The sequence below is a fragment of the Staurois parvus genome, unplaced genomic scaffold (assembly GCF_062004578.1).
Source record: "Staurois parvus isolate SC_StPar_1 unplaced genomic scaffold, SC_StPar_1.0 ptg000308l, whole genome shotgun sequence".
NCBI classification, from domain to species: Eukaryota; Metazoa; Chordata; class Amphibia; order Anura; family Ranidae; genus Staurois; species Staurois parvus.
Genome location: NW_028318104.1, coordinates 714,710 through 739,004, shown reverse-complemented (window position 1 = coordinate 739,004; position 24,295 = coordinate 714,710). Strand labels below are relative to the sequence as shown.

Here is a 24,295-nt window from a genome sequence, read left to right as displayed (position 1 = left end):
TTGCAAATTTTTACCGGAAGTTCATCAAGAACTTCTCGGGTCTGGTCTCCCCCATTACTCAGCTAACCAAGCTGGGAACCCGATTCAGATGGACACCAGAAGCGCAGGGAGCTTTCGAAGTCTTAAAGAAGCTGTTCACTTCGGCACCCATTTTGGGTCACCCAGACGCCGCTCTGCCCTATATCTTGGAGGTAGATGCATCGGAGAATGCGGTAGGCTCCATCCTCTCCCAACGAAAAGGCACCAAGGAACTGCTCCACCCTGTAGCGTTCTTCTCACGGAAGCTGACCCCAGCGGAGAGGAACTATGATATCGGTGATCGAGAGCTACTAGCGATCAAAACGGCGTTAGAGGAATGGAGGTACCTGCTGGAAGGTGCGGTGCACCCCATCTTAATATTTACTGACCACAAGAACTTAGAGTATCTGAGAACCGCCAAGCGTCTACGCCCGCGACAGGCGAGATGGGCACTATTCTTTTCGAGATTCAACTTCCACATTACGTATCGGCCGGGATCAAAGAACACTAAGCCGGATGCGTTATCACGGATGTACGAAGACGCCAAGGAGACCCCAGTACCTGACACCATCCTGTCCTCGGGTAACTTCTTGGTCCTTCAGTCGGACCTTCGTTCCAGGCTAATGGCGGCATCCACAAACTTCTCTACCCCAGGTGGAGGGACGCTCCGGAACAAGGGGGGACTCCTATGGAGGGAAGATCGAATTGTGGTGCCGGAAGAAGCCCGAACCCTGGTCTTGGGGCATTGCCACGACCACCCAATGGCGGGGCACTTTGGCCCAGAAAAGACCCTGGAACTTCTCCGACGCTCATTCTGGTGGCCAGACATGGCTAAGGATTGTAAGGGCTATGTCAGGTCCTGTGTCACCTGCCAGAAGAACAAGCCATCAAGAAACAAGGTTTGGGGTCTGCTGCGACCCTTACCTATTCCTGAACGGCCTTGGCAAAAGATCTCACTAGACTTTATAGTCGAGCTTCCGCCATCCCGAGACCACACGGCAATCCTGGTAGTCGTGGACCGCTTGTCCAAAATGGCCCACTTCATCCCGTTGAAGAAAACCCCCTCGGCGGCCGAGACCGCGCGAGTCTTCATTCGTGAGGTAGTCAGGTTGCATGGGGTCCCCGAAGACATTGTCTCGGACCGAGGGGTCCAGTTCACGTCCAGATTCTGGAGAGCACTGTGCAAAGCCCTGGACATCAAATTATCTCTCTCCTCTGCGTTCCACCCTCAAACTAACGGTCAAACCGAAAGGACCAATCAGACCTTGGAGCAATACTTAAGATGCTATACCTCGTTTACTCAAGATGACTGGCTGCCACTTCTTCCTTTAGCGGAATTTGCGTATAACAACGCCCGCCACTCAGCAACAGGGCAGTCCCCGTTCTTTGCCAACTATGGCTTTCACCCAGTCTTCCTCCCGGATTTGGTGTCGGAATGCCCAGTACCAGCAACACAAGATGTGGTAACGTTCTTCGCTGCGAACAATAAGAAGCTTCAAGTGGCCATCAGTCGGGCCCAGGAAGACTACAGGAAAGCATTCAACAGGAAACGGAGAGGAGATCTGGTATTGCGGCCTGGGGAGAAGGTTTGGCTGGCGACGTCCAATTTAAAGATGCTTTGCCCGTCAAAGAAATTGGGACCCAAATTTATAGGCCCCTTCTGCATTAAACGGATGGTTAACGAAGTAGCCTACGAACTCGCCCTCCCTGACACGCTCAAGATCCACCCGGTCTTTCATGTGTCCCTGCTGAAACCAGTGGTCCCAGATGCCTTCCCTGACCGGGAATCTAGACCCCCGGAAGCGGTAACGGTCGAAGGAGAAGAAGAGTTTGAGGTTGAAACAATCCTGAAGTGTCGAAGGAGGGGAGGCCAGACCCAATTCCTTATCAAATGGAAGGGCTATGGTCCTGAGGACAATTCTTGGGAACCAGCCCATAATGTCCATGCACCCAGACTTGTCCGGAGGTTCTTTCGCGATCACCTGTGGTGGAGAGATCGGGTGGGCATCCGGAGGCTGCCCGTAGGGGGGGGGCAATGTCGGGGATCTCCTCGATCCCTGCCGCGATGGTCCCGGCGCAGGCGCAGTGCACCGCCCTGTGCAGGGACACGGGCACTAGGTCCGGGCCGGCCGCGGCGTTCGAGTTCGCGCATGCGCAGTAGAAGCCGCGGCCGCCCGCTGGGCACCAATGGCAGCGCAGGGCGGGATATTTAAATGGCCCTGAGCTGTCATTCAGTGCCTTCTGGTCTTTCCTGCATCCTGTATCCTGTGAACCTGTACCTTGTAAGTTATTGACCCGGATTGTACCTGACCTTGCTGTTTTCTCCTATTCTGACCCTTGCTTTGCCTGACCTCTCTCCTGAATGCCCCTTATTGGATTTGACCTGCTGTTGCTGACCTGGCGTGTGACCCGACCATTCTATGCCCGCTGCCTTGTACCTTGCCGCCCTCTCTGTTACCAACCCGGCCCGTCTGACCTTGCTCATCCATCCATCCATCCCGTGCAGTGGGGTCTTCTGACCTCCTCACATCAGACTCTTCCCCGTGGGAGCCCCTGGCGCATACTACTACCACTGACGGACGCACCCAGTAGTCACGACCTGGTCTCAGGGAGCTCCAAGTCCATCCCCACCATCAGGGGCCCTGGTGAACAAGCACCCTGGGACTTAGACTCCGTGCGCTGGGAACGCCTATTCAGTGGAGTACTAGTAGTACCGCCGGGCGGTCCCTTAAAGTATCTAAAAATTTCGGAAGCTGGAAGACTATAGGTTTCCTGTAGTGAGGCAAAGGATTTAAATTTATTCCGCTGTAGGAAATGGTGTGTATGGAGCAGGTTAGCAGAGGTCCATGCTTGGAATAGGAGAGGTGTCTGCCAAGCCGGGGGAGAGGCTGGGTTTTGAAGAAACGAGAGCAAGGGGTTATGTGGTGATTGGAGGAGATAGCGGGTTTTCAATTTGTCCCATAAAGATAAGAAGTGGGAGGTAATGGGGTTGCTTATTGAGCGGCGGTCTACTGGCCTTAACCAAAGTAAGTTAGTGGTAGATAGGGGATCGCACTCTATCGACTCAAGGACTACCCACTGAGGGATTTCGGAAGTCGCATGGTATTTTGGCAACTGTGCTAAGTGTGCTGCTTGGTAGTATTTACCAATATCAGGGAGGCCTAGGCCCCCACTGAGTTTGGAGCGACATAAGGTGGGGAGGGGTATACAAGGACGGGTATTGCCCCAAACGTAGGAGGAAATGCGACGCTGCACCATACGGAGGTAATGAGAGGGGACAGGGACTGGGAGGACTCTGAACAGGTACAAGATTTTTGGGAGGATTGACATCTTTATAACTGCAATTCTACCCATCCATGCGACGGGCAAGGAGGACCACCTGGTCAAAAGAGCAGAGAGGTGATTTAGCATTGGAGTGTAGTTAGCTGTATAAAGATCTGACAGATTAGGGGTCAATTTGATTCCTAAGAAAGGAATATGGTGGTGTGACCAGGGGAATGGTAGAATCTGTTTCAGATAGGCCAGCTCATCAGGGGGAAGGGAGATGTTGAGTGCCATTGATTTGTTTGGGTTAACTATAAGACCAGAGAACGAGCCAAACGTCTCGAGGAGTCGGAGTAGGGAGAGAGAGGAAATCAGGGGGGATGTAAGAAAGAGTAAAACGTCATTTGCAAAAAGACATAGCTTGTGATGGGTGCCACCTAGTTCCAATCCCCGCACATCCGGGTTAGCTCTTATTAGTAAGGCCAGAAGTTCTATGGCCAAGGCAAAGAGCAAGGGGGACAGAGGGCAGCCCTGTCTCATGCCTCGAGAAATTGGAAACTGAGCTGACCTGTGCCCTAGATACCGAATTCTGGCCGAAGGCTCTCGATATAGCGAGAGGACCCAAGTTAAAAAGTGTGGGCCAAAGCCCCAACAACGTAAAATGTAGTAGAGATATGGCCATGAGACTTTGTTAAAAGCCTTACGGATGTCCAAGGACAGGAAACAAGTGGGAATCTTGCGAGATTTGGCTATATTTGCCAAGAGAGATGCATGTCTGACATTATCTCTGGCCTGTCGAGTTGGAATAAAGCCCACTTGGTCATTATGAATCAAGGACCCTATACACGGATTAAGGCGCGTGGAGAGGATTTTTGCTAGCAGTTTGATATCAATGTTGAGAAGAGAGATTGGCCTATAGTTGGACCACTGCGTGTCATCCGAGTTTGGTTTCGGGATCATCGAGATGTTCGCTTGCATCATTTCACGGTGGAAGGTATGGCCAGATAGTAGCGCGTTAAAAGCGTTAGTAAGGATAGGTGCAGGGAGATGGGCAAATTTTTTGTAATAAGTAGCTGAGAAACCGTCTGGTCCTGGGCGCTTGCGAGGTTTTAAACACTTAATAGCATGTTGGGTTTCAGCTGGGGTGATAGATTGCTCTAGCATGGCTAATTGGTGTTCCTACAGTGCCTGGAAGGAGATGGGGGCCAAGAGGGCATCAGCTTGTGAGGGATCAAAGGGTGCGGAGGAAGAGTAAAGCTGTGACAGATGTTTATGGAAAGTTCGTAGGATGCGTTCCGGAATACTAGTGAGGTTGCCAGTTGAGTTGCGTATTCGTATAGGTTTAGCAATCTGGTCCAGCCTACGAAGCGAGAGGGCTAAGAAAGTACTGGGCTTATTCGCCTTGGTATAATATCTGTGCCTGGATCTACGAAGTGCGAGTTCTGGTCTGTGAGAAAAAGGTCTAGAGCTAAACGGGATCGTTCTAAGGCTTCACGGTGTCAGGGCAGGGCTGTGGAACGGACAGGTAGGCCTAGTGGCAGGGTAATGCACTGGCTGACGACAACCACCACCAACAGACCGAAGTCCCTCAGGGCGCGGAGTCTAAGTCCCAGGCTGCCCTTCACCAGGGCCCCTGATGGTGGGGATGGACTTGACGCAGCCAGGAACCAGGTCGCGGCCCCCGAGACACCCCGGCTGCGGTAATGGCCGCTGCCAATGGCGTGTAGCTGGTGAGAATGACAATAGCGTAGTCAGACAAGCCGGGTCAACAACAACGGGACAAAACAGTACAGAACAGGAGACAGAGAATCACAGGTCACGGGCCGGGTTCAGCAACGGAAGGTCAGATCAAAGGGAAACACAGAGAATGGTCTTAGTCACAAGCCGAGTCAGAATACCAGAAGAGTCACGAGAGTATACACAGAGCTGTAGCAAGACAAAGACACAAGTGCAAAGAGCATGTGCAGATCCCAGGCTTATATGTACTCAGCCACACCCCTCTGGGGGATGGACCTCAGAGACCTGAAGGCATAAAAGATTCCCATCATGCTCAGCAGAAATCCAAGATGGATGCCAGCACATGGAGTAACATAACCTCTGGGAAAAGGTAGGACCTTGACACACGGTTAGCAGGTGTGGGGGTCGCGTGGAAGATTTGATGGGAATGGTCGTAGGATTGCTCCAGAGAAAGACGCTGTTGTCTTTTTGCTTTGTTTAAAAAGGATGCTTTACTAATACAAAATCCGCGTATCACAGGTTTATGTGCTTCCCAAAGTAAGAGTGGGGAAATGTCTGGTGTATGGTTAAGAGACAAGTAATCTTTGAGGGCGGTTTCAATTTCCGAGCAAAGTTCTGGATTTGCAAGTAAATTGTCGTTGATAATCCATGAGGACTCAGTAGGGGATGGGGCTAGAGAGGCCATGGATGTAAACATAGCGCAGTGGTCTGACCAGGGAATCGGGATTATCTCAGAGGTCAAGAGCCGGGAAGAGGATCCGGCTGTAATAAGGATGTGATCTATCCTAGAGAAGGTCTTGTGGGGGTTGGAGTAGAAAGTATATTGGCGCTTGGCCGGGTTAAGTTCCCTCCAGGTATCAATCATGGAATAATGTTGTAATAAGTCTTGTAGGGTTAGCTTAGAAGGGAGAGGGGAAGGTTGGGGGGACTTGTCAAGAAAAGGATATAGCGTACTGTTAGTGTAAGGGACCACCCGGTGGTACCTCTAGCAACCCACCGGTGAGGTGCTTCCAGCGTGCGGAATCTAAGTCCCAGAGCACTTGTTCACCAGGGCCCCTGATGGTGGGGATGGACTTGGAGCGCTCTGAGACCAGGTCGCAGTTACTGGCCACACTCACCACTGGTAGGGGTATCCGCCAGGGGCTCCCGCAGAGGAAGAGCCTAATGTGAGAAGGCCGGGAGATCCCGACGGGATGGATGGATGGCTGAGCAGGTGCAGGGTCAAACAAGCCGAGTTGGGAACCGTGGGGTATGCGAGGTACAAAACAGCGGGCAGAGAATAGTCGGGTCACATGCCAGGTCAGCAACGGTATATCAGAACATATATGGGGCATACAGAAGAGAGGTCAGGCAAGCCAGAGGTCAGGGCAGGAGAAGGCAGCAAGGTCAGACAATCCAGGTAAGCACTCACAATCAGAATCAGGAACACAGGAACAGATTTAGACCGAACGGCACCAAGTGACAGCTCAGGGAGATTTAAATACCACGCCCTGTGCTGTCATTGGTGCCCTGCGCATGCCTGCATCACCTACTGCGCATGCGCGGCCTCGCTGCGGCCGGCCCGGACCTAGTGCCCGCATCCCTGTGTGAAGCGGTGCACTGCGCCTGCGCCGGGACCAGCGCCGAGGCGGACCCTGACATTGCCCCCCCCCACGGGCAACCTCCGGATACCCACTCGATCCTTCCACCACGGGTGGTCACGCAGGAACTCCCGGACAAGTCTGGGGGCATGAACATTTTGGACCGGTTCCCAGGAATTGTCTTCTGGACCGTAGCCTTTCCATTTAATCAAGAACTGGGTCTGGCCCCCCCCTCTTTCGGCATTTAAGAATTGCTTCCACCTCAAATTCTTCTTGTTCTTCAATGGTTACAGCTTCTGGGGGTCTGGATTCTCGGTCTGGAAAAGGATCCGGAACAACTGGTTTCAGAAGTGATACATGGAACACCGGGTGGATTTTAAAGGTTTCCGGGAGGATGAGCTCGTATGCCACTTTATTGATCATTCGTTTCACACGAAAAGGACCCACAAACTTTGGTCCTAACTTCTTCGATGGGCACAACATCTTTAGGTTAGTTGTTGCCAACCATACCTTATCCCCAGATTGTAACATCAGTTCCCCTCTTCCTTTCTTGTCAAAGGCCCTCTCGTTATCTTCCTGGGCCCTAGAGATGGCTTCCTGAAGTAACTTGTTATTGGTAGCGAAGAAGGACAGCGTGTCTTGGGTAGCCGGAACTGCACTCTCGGTGACCAAGTCAGGAAGAAAAATGGGATGAAACTCATAGTTAGCAAAAAACGGGGCCTGCCCCGTGGCTGAGTGATTTGCATTGTTATAGGCAAATTCTGCCAAGGGTAGAAGTGTCAGCCAATCATTTTGCAAGAAGGTTGTATGACATCTCAGGTACTGCTCCAGGGTCTGGTTCGTCCTCTCTGTCTGCCCATTGGTCTGCGGGTGAAAAGCGGAGGAGAGGGAAAGTTTGATACCCAACGTCTCGCATAACGATTTCCAAAATTTGGAGGTAAAGTGGACTCCCCGATCTGAGACGATGTCTTCTGGTACTCCATGCAGCCTTACCACCTCCCGTATGAAGATTTGTGCAGTTTCGAGTGCCGACGGGGTATTCTTCAGGGGTAGGAAATGAGCCATCTTTGATAGATGGTCAACCACCACGAGGATGGCAGAGTGGCCCTGGGACGGGGGTAACTCGACTATAAAATCCATGGCGATCATTTGCCAGGGCCGATCGGGTATCGGCAATGGGCGTAGAAGTCCCCAGGCCTTATTCCTAGGAGACTTGTTCCTTTGGCAGATGGCAGAGGACTTGACATAACGCTCGCAGTCCTTGGTCATATTCGGCCACCAAAATGAACGTTTGAGCAGATCCCGGGTTTTTGCCAGGCCGAAGTGCCCTGCCATCGGATGGTCGTGGCAATGTCCTAGGACCAGTGTTCGGACTCCTTCTGGTACTGTGATCAACCCTTCCTTCCATAGGAGTCCCCCCTTGTTCTGGAGGGACACCCCGGATGGGGCTGACATGGTCACGGATGCCTCCTGTAACTTACAGCAGAGTTCTGTCTGGAGAGCCAAAAAGTTTCCTGACGAAAGAATGGTATCTGGCCTGGGCTCTTCTTCTGGGTCCTCAAACATGCGTGAGAGCGCGTCGGGCTTGGTATTCTTAGATCCGAGTCGGTATGTTATGTGAAATGAAAAGCGGGAGAAAAATAGTGCCCATCTGGCCTGCCGTGGTCGAAAGCGTTTTGCTGTCCTCAGGTACTCTAAGTTTTTGTGATCAGTAAAGATCAGAATTGGATGCGTGGCGCCTTCCAGGAGATATCTCCATTCCTCTAGTTCTGTCTTGATAGCCAACAGTTCTCTGTCGCCGATGTCATAGTTTCTCTCGGCCGGGGTCAATTTTCTTGAGAAAAACGCCACTGGGTGTAAAAGCTCCCTGGTACCTTTCCTTTGGGACAGAATGGACCCCACTGCATTTTCCGATGCGTCTACTTCCAACACATAAGGTAGTGATGCGTCCGGGTGACCGAGAATGGGGGCTGTAGTAAATAACGTCTTCAAGGCCTCAAAGGCCTCCTGAGCCTCCGGTGTCCATTTAAACAAGATTCATTGCTTGGTCAACTGCGTAATGGGGGAGACCAGACCCGAGAAGTTCTTGATAAACTTCCTGTAAAAATTTGCAAACCCAACAAAGCGTTGGACCCCCTTCTTGTCTGTAGGGGTTGGCCATTCCAAAATTGCTGAGACCTTCTGGGGATCCATTGCGACCCCGTAGTGGAAATGATCAAACCCAGAAAAGCAATGCTACGCTGCTCGAAACTACATTTGTCTGCCTTGGCATATAATCCATGTAAGCGCAAACGCTCTAATACCTTTGCCACGTGTTCCCGATGCGTCTCAAGTGAGGGAGAAAATATCAAAATGTCATCAAGATACACGACTACAAAAACATCCAGATAGTCCCTGAAAATGTCATTTATGAAATGCTGGAATGTGGCCGGGGCATTGCAGAGACCGAAAGGCATAACCAGGTATTCAAAATGCCCAAAACGAGTGCAGAGGGCTGTTTTCCATTCGTCCCCCTCCCTTATGCATACCAGATTATAAGCACCCCTCAAATCTAGCTTCGTAAAAATGGCTGCTGACTTCAGACTCTGAAAGAGTTCGGGGACCAGGGGCAGCGGATAACGATTCTTAATCGTAACCCTGTTTAACTCCCGGTAGTCGATACAGGGTGTGCTGCCTTGTATTACACAAGGCATTCTTTAGCATTCAGCAGTGTCTGTCCCTTTAAGGCTAGGGACGTCCTGTCTGCTAACTTGGGAGGAAGTGACCTCATCTCTTCAGACTGAAGAAATTCTACAATGCAAGTACATGTGGGATGCTGTTCCCTCTTCATATATGGGCTTGATTAGACCCCCAAAGTCTGTAAGTACCCCTCCTATGTACTGAGGAATGTTATGTATATAGCTAGGTAGTTAGATATGTACTCATGTCTGTTTATTCTGTTTGTATTTCAGTTTTACCACATTTATTCACGCACATTTATTCATTCTCATTATGATCACATGTTATCAGTAAAAGATCATCGGTTATCAATCATCGACTCTTTACTGTGTGGACATCAAAGGTTATACTGCCTGTAATCCTCTGTAACCCTTTCATAACTGCAGAGAAGGCAGGACAGTAAAAAGACTTACACGGTTACTTCAGAGCACATTGTGTGAAAAATCTACAGCAGGCCCCACAACACAGAGGAGACTCTTAACTGTTGGTGCAGCAGCACGTGTGTGTGAAATCCCCACAGCACAGCCAGTCTAAGGCATAGCAAAGTGAAACTAACTCAGCTTCGTGTACACGCTGTGTACTCCACTCAAGCACAATGCAGCACACAGACACAGAGAAAGATATGAAAGATATCACTAAATTAACCCTTCCTAAAATCTCGTGCAAACAGGAAGAAAATATGCACAGTACGCTGGAAACTAGGTCACAATGCAGCACGCCGAGAACTTATAACAAATCGGATCTGTCGTCATCCAAAGCAGAAACCGCCAGATCTAAGCGTTCAAGTTCCAGGCATTCAAACGTCACAGACCTATCGTCAGTCAGTGCTGGGGCAGCCAGGAGTAAGCATACAAGTTCCAGACATTCTAGTGTCACAAACTTGTCTTCAGTCAGCGCTATCGCCGCCAGGGCACAAGCCAAGGCCGAGGCCGCATGCGCCATGGCCTCCTATGCTATACAGGAAGCAGAGCTTATGAAAGAGCAAGGCTACCTAGATGGAGAGCAAAAAAGGAGAAAGGCAGAAGTGCAAGCCTCTTTGCACATACTTCAGCAACAGAAAATCGCTGCAGCAGCCATAGCTGAAGCCGAAGTTCTCGCGAGAGCTGCAGATATTCAGTTTGTAGAGAGCGATGTACTGGAAACCCCGATAACACCTCTCAGTACATTCCAGCGCACCCGTGAGTACGTGCAATCACAAGCAACCCTGTACCCTGATAAACAGCCTAGTGACGCACCGAAACCATCAAGGACCCAGTTGGGAGCAGACAGCTTTGATGTTACGCATCACTACAAGACTGAACCTGAACCGCCACGTGATAAGTCAACCAATCAGGGGCTCAGATACCAAACCGCCAACACGCTAAGAAACCAAGTAGATGGCGATATAACCTCTCCTCGTGCAAAACCAGATCTAGACTACAATAGAGGAGAGCAACCATCTGACCAAAATAGACTTAGTCAAATACCTCAACGAACCCATCAGTCACTATCAGCCAGTAGTCCCGCGTTTGTACCCAGAACAAACGCACCTGACACAGCAAGGGTTACAGACGTGTCGAAATACCTGATGCGCCGTGAGATGGTGAGCACTGGTCTCTTGAAGTTCGACGATCGTCCTGAAAACTACTGGGCCTGGAGGTCATCCTTCCTAAGCAGCACCCAAAACTTAGAGCTGACAGACAGAGAGAAGCTCGACCTACTCGCCAAATACCTAGGACCAGAGTCCTCAGAGCAGGCCAAAAGAATCAGGTCAGTGCATGTCCATGATGCAACAGCAGGACTTGCGATGGTCTGGCAGAGAATGGAAGACTGCTATGGGTCACCTGAAGTAATAGAAGAAGCACTTTTAAAGAAAATTGAAACTTGCCCGAAAATGACAAACAAAGACAATCAGAAACTGAGAGAGCTCGGAGACCTACTCCTAGAGATAGAAGCAGCAAAGACTAGTGGAACTCTGCCAGGTCTCTTATACTTAGACACAGCACGTGGAGTAGAGCCCATAATCGAGAAGCTCCCTTTCAACCTGCAAGAAAGGTGGGTCTCTCAAGCATCCAGATACAAGAAAGACTATCGAGTTGCATTTCCACCGTTTGTCTTCCTTGCTGAATTCGTTGTAGACCAAGCTAAGACACGTAATGACCCAAGCTTCGCCTTCCTGAACAAGAGAGTTGCAAGCTCCCCAAGGACAGAGAAGCAGCCGCCAGTACACTACAAAGAACGCAGAGCAACAGTGTCTGTGCGGAAGACAGAAGTCCCGCCTGAGGCTGCAGCCAATCAGGAAGACAACACAAGCAAGGAAGTTGAAGATCCAGACAAACAGTGCCCAATACACAACAAGCCTCATCCACTAAGAAAATGTCGCAGTTTCAGAAGTAAGACATTAGAGGAGCGCAAGGCTTACCTTAAAGACAATCACATTTGTTTCAGATGCTGCGCCTCAATGCGACATCTTGCAAAAGACTGTAAGAGAGAAATACGGTGCACAGAATGCAACAATGACCGACATCTGTCAGCACTGCACCCAGGACCACCACCATGGAGATCAGAAGTTCCAGCAACTCAAGAAGATTATGGTGGGGAGCAAAAAGAAAGTGCAACACCAGCGATAACTTCAAAGTGCACTGAGATCTGTACAGAACCAGGACTCTCTAGATCATGCTCCAAGATATGCTTAGTCAAAGTGTATCCCAATGGTCTCAGAGAAAAGGCAGTGAAGATGTATACAGTCCTAGACGAACAAAGCAACAGGTCTCTAGCAAAGACAGAATTCTTTGACCTCTTCGATGACAAAGGAAGTTCAACTCCATACACCTTGAAGACATGTTCTGGAGTTATAGAGACATCAGGGAGAAGAGCAAACAACTACACCATCGAGTCATTAGATGGAAAGACGCAGCTGACTCTTCCTACCCTCATAGAATGTGACATGATACCAGATGACAGGTCAGAGATTCCCACACCTGAAGTGGCACGTCACTACCCTCATCTCGTGCAAATAGCAGACAAGATCCCAACACTCAACCCAGATGCTGCAATCGTCCTTCTACTAGGAAGAGACATACTGAGAGTGCACAAGGTCAGAGAACAATACAATGGGCCGCACAATGCACCATTTGCTCAGCGTCTTGATCTTGGATGGGTTATCGTTGGAAATGTATGTCTGGACGGACTTCACAAACCCACAAAGGTGAATGTCTACAGAACAAATCTGCTGCAGAACGGTCGCACATCATGTCTTTGCCCATGTAACAACAGCATGCAGATTAAAGAGAAACTATCTAACCCAACACATCCCCAGAACATCCAGAGGTTCCTGGAAGATACAGGCTCAGCTGAAGATTCAGATCAGCTAGGCCACAAAGTGTTTGAGAGAACTCAAGATGATGACAAACTAGCACCATCTGTTGAAGATAACCTCTTCCTTGAGATCATGGACAGAGAAGTCTTCAAAGACAAAGCAGGCAGTTGGGTAGCCCCACTACCATTCCGTACACCACGGCATCGTCTTCCCAACAACAGAGTGCAAGCAGAGAAACGCCTTGCGCTATTGCAGCGCACTCTTGAAAGAAAGCCAGACATGAAAGAACACTTCCAAGAATTCATGCGGAAAATCTTTGAGAAAGATCAAGCTGAAAAAGCACCAGCACTGCATGAAACACAAGAACGCTGGTACTTGCCAATATTCGGAGTGTACCATCCTCAAAAACCAGGTCAGATACGTGTAGTATTTGATTCCAGTGCAAAGCATGAAGGTATTTCCCTTAATGATGTACTTCTCAGCGGACCAGACCTGAACAACACACTTCTTGGAGTCCTTATCAGATTCCGAAGAGAACTTGTTGCAGTAACAGCAGATGTACAGCAGATGTTCTACTGCTTCCTTGTCCGTGAAGACCACAGAGACTACCTGAGGTTCCTATGGTATGAAGACAACGACCTCAACAAAGGTATCATAGAGTATAGGATGAAAGTACATGTGTTTGGGAACAGTCCCTCACCAGCTGTCGCTATCTACAACTTGAGACGAGCAGCGCAGCAAGGTGACAGACACAACCCTGAAGCCAAACAATTTGTTATGAAAAACTTTTATGTAGATGATGGACTTGCTTCCTTCTCCAGTAGTGGAGAAGCCATTGACATTTTGAAAAGCACTAGAGACTTGCTAGCAGAATCTAACATAAGACTGCACAAAGTGGCTTCCAACAACAGCAAAGTAATGGAAGCATTCCCAGCAGAAGACCGTGCAAAAGACCTTAAAGACCTAGATCTAGGTACAGATTCACCACTCCTTCAAAGAAGCTTAGGGCTTAGTTGGGACTTGAAAACTGACAGCTTCACCTTCCGAGTATCCAGGGAAGAGAAGCCTTTCACAAAGCGAGGTGTCTTGTCTACGGTCAACAGTCTTTACGATCCCTTGGGGTTCGTAGCACCCATCACCATTCAAGGCAAAGCTCTTTTGAGAGAGATTACAACTGAGCTAGAACAAAGTGATTGGGACACACCTCTACCTGAAAAGAAAGAAATGCAGTGGAAGTTGTGGAAAGACTCTTTGCTGGAGCTTGAGCGATTTAGCATCCAAAGACCATACGTCTCTGTTTCTTTGTCTGTTACAAAACGAAGAGAGATACACGTGTTTTCAGATGCATCCACCGTGGCTATAGCAGCTGTAGCCTACCTTAGAGTCATAGACACTCAGGGACAAAGCCATGCAGGATTCATCTTGGGAAAGTCCAAACTGGCTCCAAGACCTGCTCACACGGTCCCACGCTTAGAACTTTGTGCTGCTGTTCTAGCTGTGGAGATAGCAGACTTACTCATTGCAGAACTGGACATCGAAATCCATGCAGTGAACTTCTACACAGACAGCAAGATTGTTTTAGGTTATATCCATAACGCTTCAAGAAGATTCTACACATACGTGTCAAACAGAGTGACACGTATCAGAAAGTGTACAAGTCCAGAACAGTGGCATCACATCAGTACAGACAAGAACCCTGCTGATCATGGGACTAGACTGGTACCAGCTGCTGTCCTCAAACAGACTAACTGGTTCACAGGTCCATCCTTCTTGACTGGACCAGAAACTGAAGAGACTGATCAGAAAGGAACTTTTCAGCTTGTAGAACCAGACCAAGACAAAGAGGTAAGACCTCTAGTTGCAGTTTACAAGACTCTAACCACCAGAGAAGGTCTTGGCTCATGTAGGTTCAAAAGGTTTTCCAGCTGGAAGTCACTCATCCGTGCCATAGGGAAACTCATCTGCTTGGCCAGATCCTTCAGCAAAACAGCCAGTGTTGACCAGGGTAACAATGACTATCTTGAGCGAGCCAATGTCACCATTATCAGATGTGTTCAGCAGGAAGCCTTCAAGGAAGAAATTCAATGTCTTCTCAAGAAAGAAGATCTTTCTAAACACAGCCCGCTCAGAAAATTGAACCCTGTCCTTGATGAAGATGGAGTGATGAGACTTGGAGGTCGTCTACCCGCAGCTGATATGACTATTCTAGAAAAACATCCCATTGTCATACCCAAGAATCATCATGTTGCCGTTCTTCTGACAAGACACCACCACGAGCAAGTTGCACATCAAGGTCGCCACCTCACTGAAGGAGCAGTCCGCTCAGCTGGATTGTGGATCCTAGGAGGCAAAAGACTAGTCTCCAGTGTGATTAACAAATGTGTAACTTGCAAGAAAATCAGAGGAAAACTTGAAGTCCAGAAGATGTCAGACTTACCTCCATACAGGCTGGCTTCAGATCCTCCATTCACAAATGTAGGCCTGGACGTTTTTGGTCCTTGGAACATTTCTTCTCGCAAGACCAGAGGAGGCAGTGCAGAGAGCAAACGCTGGGCTGTTCTTTTCTCGTGTATGAGTACCAGAGCAGTTCACATTGAGGTAATTGAGTCTCTATCTACCTCAAGCTTCATCAATGCCTTGAGAAGATTTTTCTCCATTCGAGGACCAGCAAAACAGATTCGTTCTGATTGTGGCACAAACTTTATTGGAGCCTGCAAGGAATTGAAGATCGTTGCAACAGACTCAGAGACAAGTAACTATCTTCAAAATCAAAGATGCACTTGGATCTTCAACCCTCCTCATGGCTCACATATGGGAGGAGCTTGGGAGAGGATGATTGGAGTAGCTCGCCGCATTCTAGATGCAATGCTTCTAAAGATTGGATCTACTCGTCTCACACACGAAGTCCTAACCACGCTGATGGCTGAAGTCATGGCTATCATGAACGCCAGACCTTTGGTCCCAGTGTCTACTGACCCAGAGATGCCAACCGTCTTGACACCGGCAACGTTGCTGACCCAGAAGATGGAGATGGTGACAGCTCCCAACGGGGACTTTGATCTTAAAGACTTGTACACCAAGCAATGGAAACAAGTTCAAAGCCTTGCCGATATCTTCTGGAAGAGATGGAGACAGGAGTACCTGATGACCCTCCAACCACGCAACAAATGGCAAGCCGACAAGCCCAACTTACAAGTTGGAGATGTTGTTCTACTAAAAGACTCTCAGGCCCACAGGAACGAGTGGCCAATTGGACTCATTGTGGGGACTGATGCTAGTAGTGATAGCAGAGTCAGGAAAGTAGAGGTCAGAGTAGTAAAACAGGGCACCCCTAAGGTGTACCTTAGACCCATCACGGAAGTCATTTTACTCCTTCCAAGAGTTTAATAGTGGCATATCATTATTATGCCAGGGGGGGAGTGTGCTGCCTTGTATTACACAAGGCATTCTTTAGCATTCAGCAGTGTCTGTCCCTTTAAGGCTAGGGACGTCCTGTCTGCTAACTTGGGAGGAAGTGACCTCATCTCTTCAGACTGAAGAAATTCTACAATGCAAGTACATGTGGGATGCTGTTCCCTCTTCATATATGGGCTTGATTAGACCCCCAAAGTCTGTAAGTACCCCTCCTATGTACTGAGGAATGTTATGTATATAGCTAGGTAGTTAGATATGTACTCATGTCTGTTTATTCTGTTTGTATTTCAGTTTTACCACATTTATTCACGCACATTTATTCATTCTCATTATGATCACATGTTATCAGTAAAAGATCATCGGTTATCAATCATCGACTCTTTACTGTGTGGACATCAAAGGTTATACTGCCTGTAATCCTCTGTAACCCTTTCATAACTGCAGAGAAGGCAGGACACAGGGTCTCAAGGATTTGTCCTTCTTTTCCACAAAGAAAATTCCGGCTCCTGCTGGAGAAGTAGAGGGCCGAATGAACCCCTTTTGGAGGCTCTCATCAATATATTCCTTAAGAGCCCCCAATTCTAGTTCTGATAACGGGAAAATCCGGCCGAAAGGAATTTCGGAACCCGGTAGCAGGTCTATGGGACAGTCATATGGACGATGAGGGGGAAGGGTATCTGCCCCTCGATTACTAAATACATCCAGGTAGTCATGATAGGCCGCTGGAATAATTTGTTCTAAATTGGGATCCCCTATTGAGCAAAGGAGAACCTGAGGAATCGTGGGGCCCGAAGCGCGACAGTGTTCCTGACAGTATGGTGAATGGAACACAACGGACTCCACCTATACGGTATGCCATGCTGCTGAAGTGCCTGCAGATGAGGTTTCATAGCCCTGCGTTTGGCAATGGTTGTGGGGCACAGGTCTTGGAATAGTTGGTAGGTGTGACCTTGAAACTGTAGAGAGTCCTTATTGCAAGCTGCTTGGAGCCGCCCGCTGTGGGTCATCATACAGGATGGCCATTGCCTCAAAAAAGTCTTTTACTGTTCCAGGATGTGGGTCTTGGTTCTCCATTAATCTGTGGGCCCAGTCCTGGGGTTCATCCTGAAGTAGCGAGATAATAAACCCCACCTTAACCGATTCTGTTGTAAATGTACGGGGCTGCAGGTCAAAAAATAGGAGGTCAAAAAAAACCCTGAAACGTGCACGGTCGCCGCAAAAGCGTTCTTGCAGGGGAACACGGGGTTCAACCACGGGTGGTGCAGCAGTGGCCCCCGTGGTTGGTGTCGGGGCCTTCCCAGCCGGGGAGGCAGAAATTGGGGCCTGCGAGGTGGTGTCAGATACTGAGAGGGTCTGGAAATGATTTTCCAGATGCATACACTTGTCTTGTAGGGCCGCGACTGCCTGCGTCAGGGCCGACAAGTGTCTGCAAATGTCCTCCAGTGGGGATGGTCCTCCTCTAGGCTCAGTCATGGCCGTTCGGTACTGTAAGGGACCACCCGGCGGTACCTCTAGCAACCCACCGGTGAGGTGCTTCCAGCATGCGGAATCTAAGTCCCAGAGCACTTGTTCACCAGGGCCCCTGATGGTGGGGATGGACTTGGAGCGCTCTGAGACCAGGTCGCAGTTACTGGGCACACTCACCACTGGTAGGGGTATCCGCCAGAGGCTCCTGCAGAGGAAGAGCCTAATGTGAGAAGGCCGGGAGATCCTGACGGGATGGATGGATGGCTGAGCAGGTGCAGGGTCAAACAAGCCGGGTCAGGAACCGTGGGGTATGCAAGGTACAAAACAGCGGGCAGAGAATAGTCTGGTCACATGCCAGGTCAGCAACGGTATATCAGAACATATATGGGGCATACAGAAGAGAGGTCAGGCAAGCCAGAGGTCAGGGCAGGAGAAGGCAGCAAGGTCAGACAATCCAGGTAAGTACTCACAATCAGAATCAGGAACACAGGAAAAGATTTAGACCGAATGGCACCAAGTGACAGCTCAGAGTGATTTAAATACCGCGCCCTGCGCTGTCATTGGTGCCCGGCGCGCGCGCGCATCACCTACTGCGCATGCGTGGCCTCGCCGTGGCCTGCCCGGATCTAGTGCCCGCATCCCTGTGTGAAGCGGTGCACTGCGCCTGCGCTGGGACCAGCGCCGCGGCGGACCCTGACAGTTAGAGTCTCCGCAGACCAGTAAGGTACCTCGCTTGTGGTGATCTATAACCGAGAGTATGTGAGAAAGAAATTGTAGGGGACTTTGATTCAGAGCATAGTATGCAGTAATGGTGACATCTACATCTAGGAGTTGCCCTATCAACAGGAGATAGCGACCCTCGGAATCTTTGACTTCAGTATATAAAGTGAAAGGTGTTGTGCGATGGAAGGCTATCAGCACCCCTCTGCGTTTGGTGGTGGCGGAGACCGTATAGACCTGAAGATAACAGGGGCCAAAAAACTTAGGGGTGGAGTAAGGGGTGTAGTGTGTTTCCTGTAGGCAGACAACGTGAGCCTTTAGTGAAGCAAAAAAGCGGAAAGCCTTGTTGCGTTTCTGCGGTATATTAAGGCCCTGCACATTCAGGGTGAGGATGTTTAGTGAGCCCATGGGGAGAGTGTGTAGCATTTGAGAAAATATGGCATTGCCAACTGGGAAGGAGCCTGAGGAGTACCGTATAAGATGGTTAGTTTACGTGAGAGATTGCACGAAGTCATGGAGTCATATAGGGGGGAGGAAGGGGGAAGGGTGTGATATTGGGAAGGCAACAAAAGAGGGGTACGGGGGGCCATTCAAGGCCTGAGAGGTGGTCCCTGAGGACACCCAACTGCAGGGTGGGCCGGGGAGCAACAGTAGCCCCAGTGCTATTAAATAGGCAATAACACAGGAGCTAGTTTGGAGCGCGCAGGTACGTGGACCGTAGGGATAACAGTGTTAAAAAGAAAAAAAAAGGTATACGGTAGTAGGATCCCAGGAGGGAGCCGATAGACAAGAACCCGGTGATTTGAGGGGTTCCTAGGCCCAGGCAGCATCGACTGTACATATAGAGCGGCATGAGTAGAAGTGTGTGGCTTCCCATGCCGCCAGAGACCAGGTTTCCATATATAAGCCTAGGAGCAGTCCAGGAGGAGTGATGCAGGATATGGCATGCGAGTTTCTGTGAGTCCTCCATGACGTAGAAACAAAGGCCGAAAAAGCCCCCTAACTTATGGGGCAACCCAAGTTCAAACAAAAGAGAGAAAGAGGATAACTTGGTGGTAGACTTCGGCGCTGGTCAAAAGGGTACACCGTCTGGTGGAAGTGGTAAAAAGAAAGTTGCGGTATATAGTTCAGTCCATGGTGTCTTTTGGGGACTAGCCTGGTGACAGGAAGCATCCCCATTTGTGGAAGCTGAGTTGGCCATCCGGTGCGCGTAGGGGGTAAGATTTCTGCGGCGAGCAGGACGTGGACCTCTGTTTAGCATTCTCCGACGGCATTGCTGGTAAATCTAGTTGTAGGTTCCGCAGAGTGACCAGTAGATCCTCAGGAGTCTTGCAGGTGAAATCTCGGGTCTGGTATCGGAAACGCACTGCGAACGGGAAGCTCCACCTACACAGTATGCCATGCTGCTGAAGTGCCTGCAGATGAGGTTTCATAGCCCTGCGTTTGGCAATGGTTGTGGGGCACAGGTCTTGGAATAGTTGGTAGGTGTGACCTTGAGCTGCTTGGAGGAGTTGCTCTTTAGTGCGGAAAAAGTGGAGCTTGGCTATTATGTCACGTGGTGGACCTTCCGCGTGTCAAGGAGCTAACGCACTGTGGACTCTATCCATCTCTAGTCATTCAATCGGGATAGCTGGGGCGAGCTCTTGGAATAGAGCTGTTACAGTCGACTGGACGTCAACGATTGTTTCCGGTAGGCCACGGATACGCAGATTAGAGCGCCTTGCACGACTTTCGAAGTCCTCCAGTTGCGTCAATAATGTTGCATTTTCATCACGTAGGAGGTCAAGGTCTTCTGTGTGTGCTCGATGGGAGGCGTCGAGACTGTCCACTCTCTGTTCTAGGTTGGCAGTGCACTGTCCAAGTTCGTGGATTTCCCTAGATAGCGTGGCGGTGATGCGGTCAGAAGTCTGTTTCAGAGCTTTATGTAACATTTTTTCAAAGCGCTCTAGTAAGTCAGGGGGTGTAAGGTCAGGTTTCAGAGCGTGTGTAGGGGTGTCTCGCTCGGCGTCAGACTCACCCTCTGAAGCGCAGGGATGGCTGGGCTGTGAGTCCCGCAGTGCTGCGAATGCGCCTGCAACCTTTTTGTTCCCACAAGCTGGGGCGGTGGCCATCTTGGTGGAGGCTTTAGCCAGGGCCTTCTTAATTGACTTGTTTGGGTGGGGGGGGGCCTGGTGCCTTGGCGTCCCCTTGACCATTACGCCATTTTCCAAAGGGGGGGGCTGTCGTGAGGATTACAGCCCCCTTATCTCCCTGTGTCCTCGTATTAGCTCCTGGCCGTGGGCGGGCCTATACACGGAGCTCTATGGGGACAGAGCCCCTGCTTATCTGAGGCATCCCGCCTCTTTAAATCTGTTAAGGTCAGGGGGGGTCCTCCTATATTACATTGTGGCCGGGATCCGCAGCTCCTCTTCACTGTCGCCCGACGGAGAGATGGAGCTCTAGTGGGACATGTCCGTCCCGTCGGCCGCGCATGCGCACTCATGGTCCTCTCACAGTATTTCTCAATGGCTGCAGGAATGCAGCCAGAGAGAAGGAGAAATGATTGCTTTTACAGCCTTTATGGGTTTAAATGCAATCAGTGTAAAAAAAAATCTTCATCACCTCCCACAAGTAGTACTGTCACCATGGTGACCCTCTACTGCTAGGTTACAGTATGTTAGAAAAAAAACAAACACATAAATAATATTAAAAAAATAATAAAAATGTATAAAAAAATTTTTGAAAAATTATATTTTTTGGTTACAAACTAATTTTGTTATTTTTTTTTTACTAAAAAGATAACTGAATACATTTTGGCCAAGATTTATGAAGAAAGATTATTTATTTGAAAAATTTTATAAGAAAAACACTTGTTTTCAACTGTTTGGAATTTTTCATTTATATAGCAAAAAAATAAAAATACCAGCGGTGAATAAATACAACCAAAATAAAGTTTTATCTGTCTCAAAAAAAATGCTAAAACATTCATATGGGTACAGTGTTGCATGACCGCGCAATTGTAATTCAAAGTGTGATAGCACTGAAAGCTGAAAATTGGCCTGGACAGGAAGTGGTTAAAGAGGTTTTAAGGGATCATCTAAAGGCGGATAGATTAGGAGCCAGCCGGACAGATTGGGGTAAGAAGTTACATAGGATGGGAGAAACTCAGGAGAAGTCCTGGAGGCGAGCATGGGAGGAGGTGACACAGGAACTAGAGAGAAGAAGGTCTTGGGAGGATTGAAGAGAGCAGTTTGGTTGATATTTTGAGACCAGGATGGTGATGTAGCTGGGGGCAGAGTTGTGGATGGCTTTGTAAGTTGTTGTCAGTATTTTGAATTTTATTTGTTGGACGAGTGGAAGCCAGTGGAGGGATTGGCAGAGAGGGGTGGAGGACACTGAGTGGAGGCCAGTGGAGGGATTGGCAGAGAGGGGTGGAGGACACTGAGTGGAGGCAAGTGGAGGGATTGGCAGAGAGGTTTGGAGGACACTGAGTGGAGGCCAGTGGAGGGATTGGCAGAGAGGGGTGGAGGACACTGAGTGGAGGCCAGTGGAGGGATTGGCAGAGAGGATTGGAGGACACTGAGAGGAGGCCAGTGAAGGGATTGGCAGAGAGGGGTGGAGGCCAGTGGAGGGATTGGCAGAGAGGGGTGGAGGACATGGAATGGAGGCCAGCGGAGGGATTGGCAGAAAGGGATGGACGACACTGAGCGAATGCCAGTGGAGGGATTTGCAGAGAGGGGTGGAGGGCACTGAGTGAAGGTCAGTGGAGGGATTGGCAGAGAGGGATGGATGACACTGAGTGGAGGCCAGTGGAGGGATTGGCAGAGATGGGTGGAGGATACTGAGTGGAAGTTAGTGGAGGGATTGGCAGAGAGAGGTGGAGGACAGTGAATGGAGGCCAGTAGAGGGATTGGCAGAGAGGGGTAGCAGACACTGAACGGTTGGTAAGGTGAATGCTCAAAGCCTCTACCACAACCGTGGTTTTAATATTGTTCAATAAAGCTTTAACTGTTTATATTTTGAGTATTGATATTCTTTTTGCTGTGGTGCCTCTTAAAGCCCCATTAGTTTTTCTTAGTTAGGGCCCGTATGTTTTCAGTGTCTTGTTAATAAGGGGTGTGGCATCAGTAAAATCCATCAACAAGGGCTGAGACCTTCACTCACAGACCTCCCTCTCCCTCTTCTCCTATGAACTCTCCATATGAAGCTTTCTCTGCCCTCTGCGGACCTCTCCTAGAGTCATAGCCTGAGTGTAATAGACAGGAAAACTGCAATGATTGGTTCTCCTGAATGTAGTGCCATACTCTTGAGAGCCGCTGGTTTTGGGTCCTCCTTTACTTCCTGCACAGCCAGGCAACACACATTTTCTACTTGTATCCAGACATGGGCTTGTTTTTTTGGATTTATTATGGAATTTAACTTAGACCTGTCCCCTGAAGACTTACCAAAAACTTGGATCCAGCAGACTTCTCCCTTCTAGGCCCTGGGGGTGTAGAGGTCCTCACACTGTCCTTGTCCTGCAGCTGTGGATAGAACTGCTTTCAGGTCTTCTTCTGGGCTGGTTTCTCTCCAAGCATTGCAGGGTGTCCTTCTCCGGGTGGACTGCAGGGCATTGAAGCTCCCTCCTTCAGCCTTCCTCCTTCTTCCAACCTAGAGACAGTCCCTCCCCCCATTCTCCTAGGCCCCCTCCAAGGCTACACAGCAGCACATTAGCAGTCCATCCAATTTTCCACCCGACTCCTCTGCTGGCCAGGTTCTGTCAAAATTTAAGGGCTGGTCTGCCACACTGCCAGGCCTCCTGTCTGGGATTGGTCAGACTGCCATAAATATGCAGATCAACCCCTCCTCACCTCCTCTTACTGACTTCTAGAAGCTTCTCCAAGCTTCTAGAGCAGGGGGGTACCATAGGACTGACCTGTAGAGCCCTCCAGCCTGGACTGAAATAACCCTCTGTCTAAACCCAGGCTTCTAGCAACTACTCTCAACAACTATGAACACCAGAGGGCGCTACATATACATAAAGATCGGTAAAGTCTGAAAAGAAAATTAATTTTCATACTTTTTATCATTTTTTTGTGACAGATAGAGCTTTCTTTTGGTGGTATTTCATCACCTCGGGGATTTTTATTTTTTCTTAAACAAACCAAAAACCACTGAAAATTTTGAAAAAAAAAGTTTTTTCTTCGTTTTTGTTATAAAATTTTATAAATAAGTGATTTTTCTCCTTCACTGATGTGCAATAATGAGGCTGCAGTGATGGGCACTGATAGGCTGCACTGATGGACACTGATAGGTGGCACTGATGGGCACTAATGAGGAGGCACTCATCGTAGGTGGCACTGATGGGCATTGACAGGCATCACTGATGGGCACTGAAAGGCAGCACTCATATGTGGCACTGATAGGCGGCACTGACTGGCACTGTTAGGTGGCACTGACTGGCACTGTTAAGCAGCACTGATAGGCAGCACTGACAGGCACTGATAGGCGGCACTGATGGGCACTGATAGGCGGCACTGATGCACACTGATAGGGGGCACTGACTGGCACTGTTAGGTGGCACTGATAGGCAGCACTGACAGGCACTGATAGGAGGCACTGATAGGCGGCACTGATGCACACTGATAGGAGGCACTGCCTAGCACTGATAGGTGGCACTGATTGGCAGCGCTGATAGTTGGCACTGACTGGCATTGATAGGTGGCACTGACTGGCACTGATGGGTGACATTGAAAGGCAGCTCAGATGGGCACTGATATGTGGCATTGATGTGGCACTGATGGGCACTGAAATGGGGCACTGATGTGGCACTGATAGGCACTGGCAGGTGGCATGGATGAGCACTGATGTACACTGACAGGTGGCACTGCTGGGGCTACACAGATCATCAGGGCACACTTATCATCAGTGCCCTGATGATCAGTGTACATGTCCTCTCCGAAGAATGCCGATTACCGGCTCTCCTCTCCTCTGTCAGCGTGACAGCTCGTGAGGAGAGAAATGCCGATAACCGGCATTTCCCTGTTTACATGTGATCAGCTGTGATTGGACACAGCTGATCACATGACCGAGCCGCCATCTTTGGCTCTTTCCGTGATTC

General features: G+C 49.5%; 1 protein-coding gene across 1 annotated transcript in view; it reads left to right on the top strand.

The window, feature by feature from the left end:
• The first annotated feature begins 16,162 nt into the window (after positions 1 to 16,162).
• Positions 16,163 to 24,295, top strand: part of LOC149457649 (vomeronasal type-2 receptor 26-like) — a 35,848-nt gene continuing 27,715 nt past the window's right edge. The window contains exon 1 of the mRNA XM_089683414.1: positions 16,163 to 16,228. Coding sequence (XP_089539540.1) covers positions 16,175 to 16,228 — 54 coding nt within the window. The 5' untranslated portion in view covers positions 16,163 to 16,174. The remainder of the gene's footprint in view (positions 16,229 to 24,295) is intronic.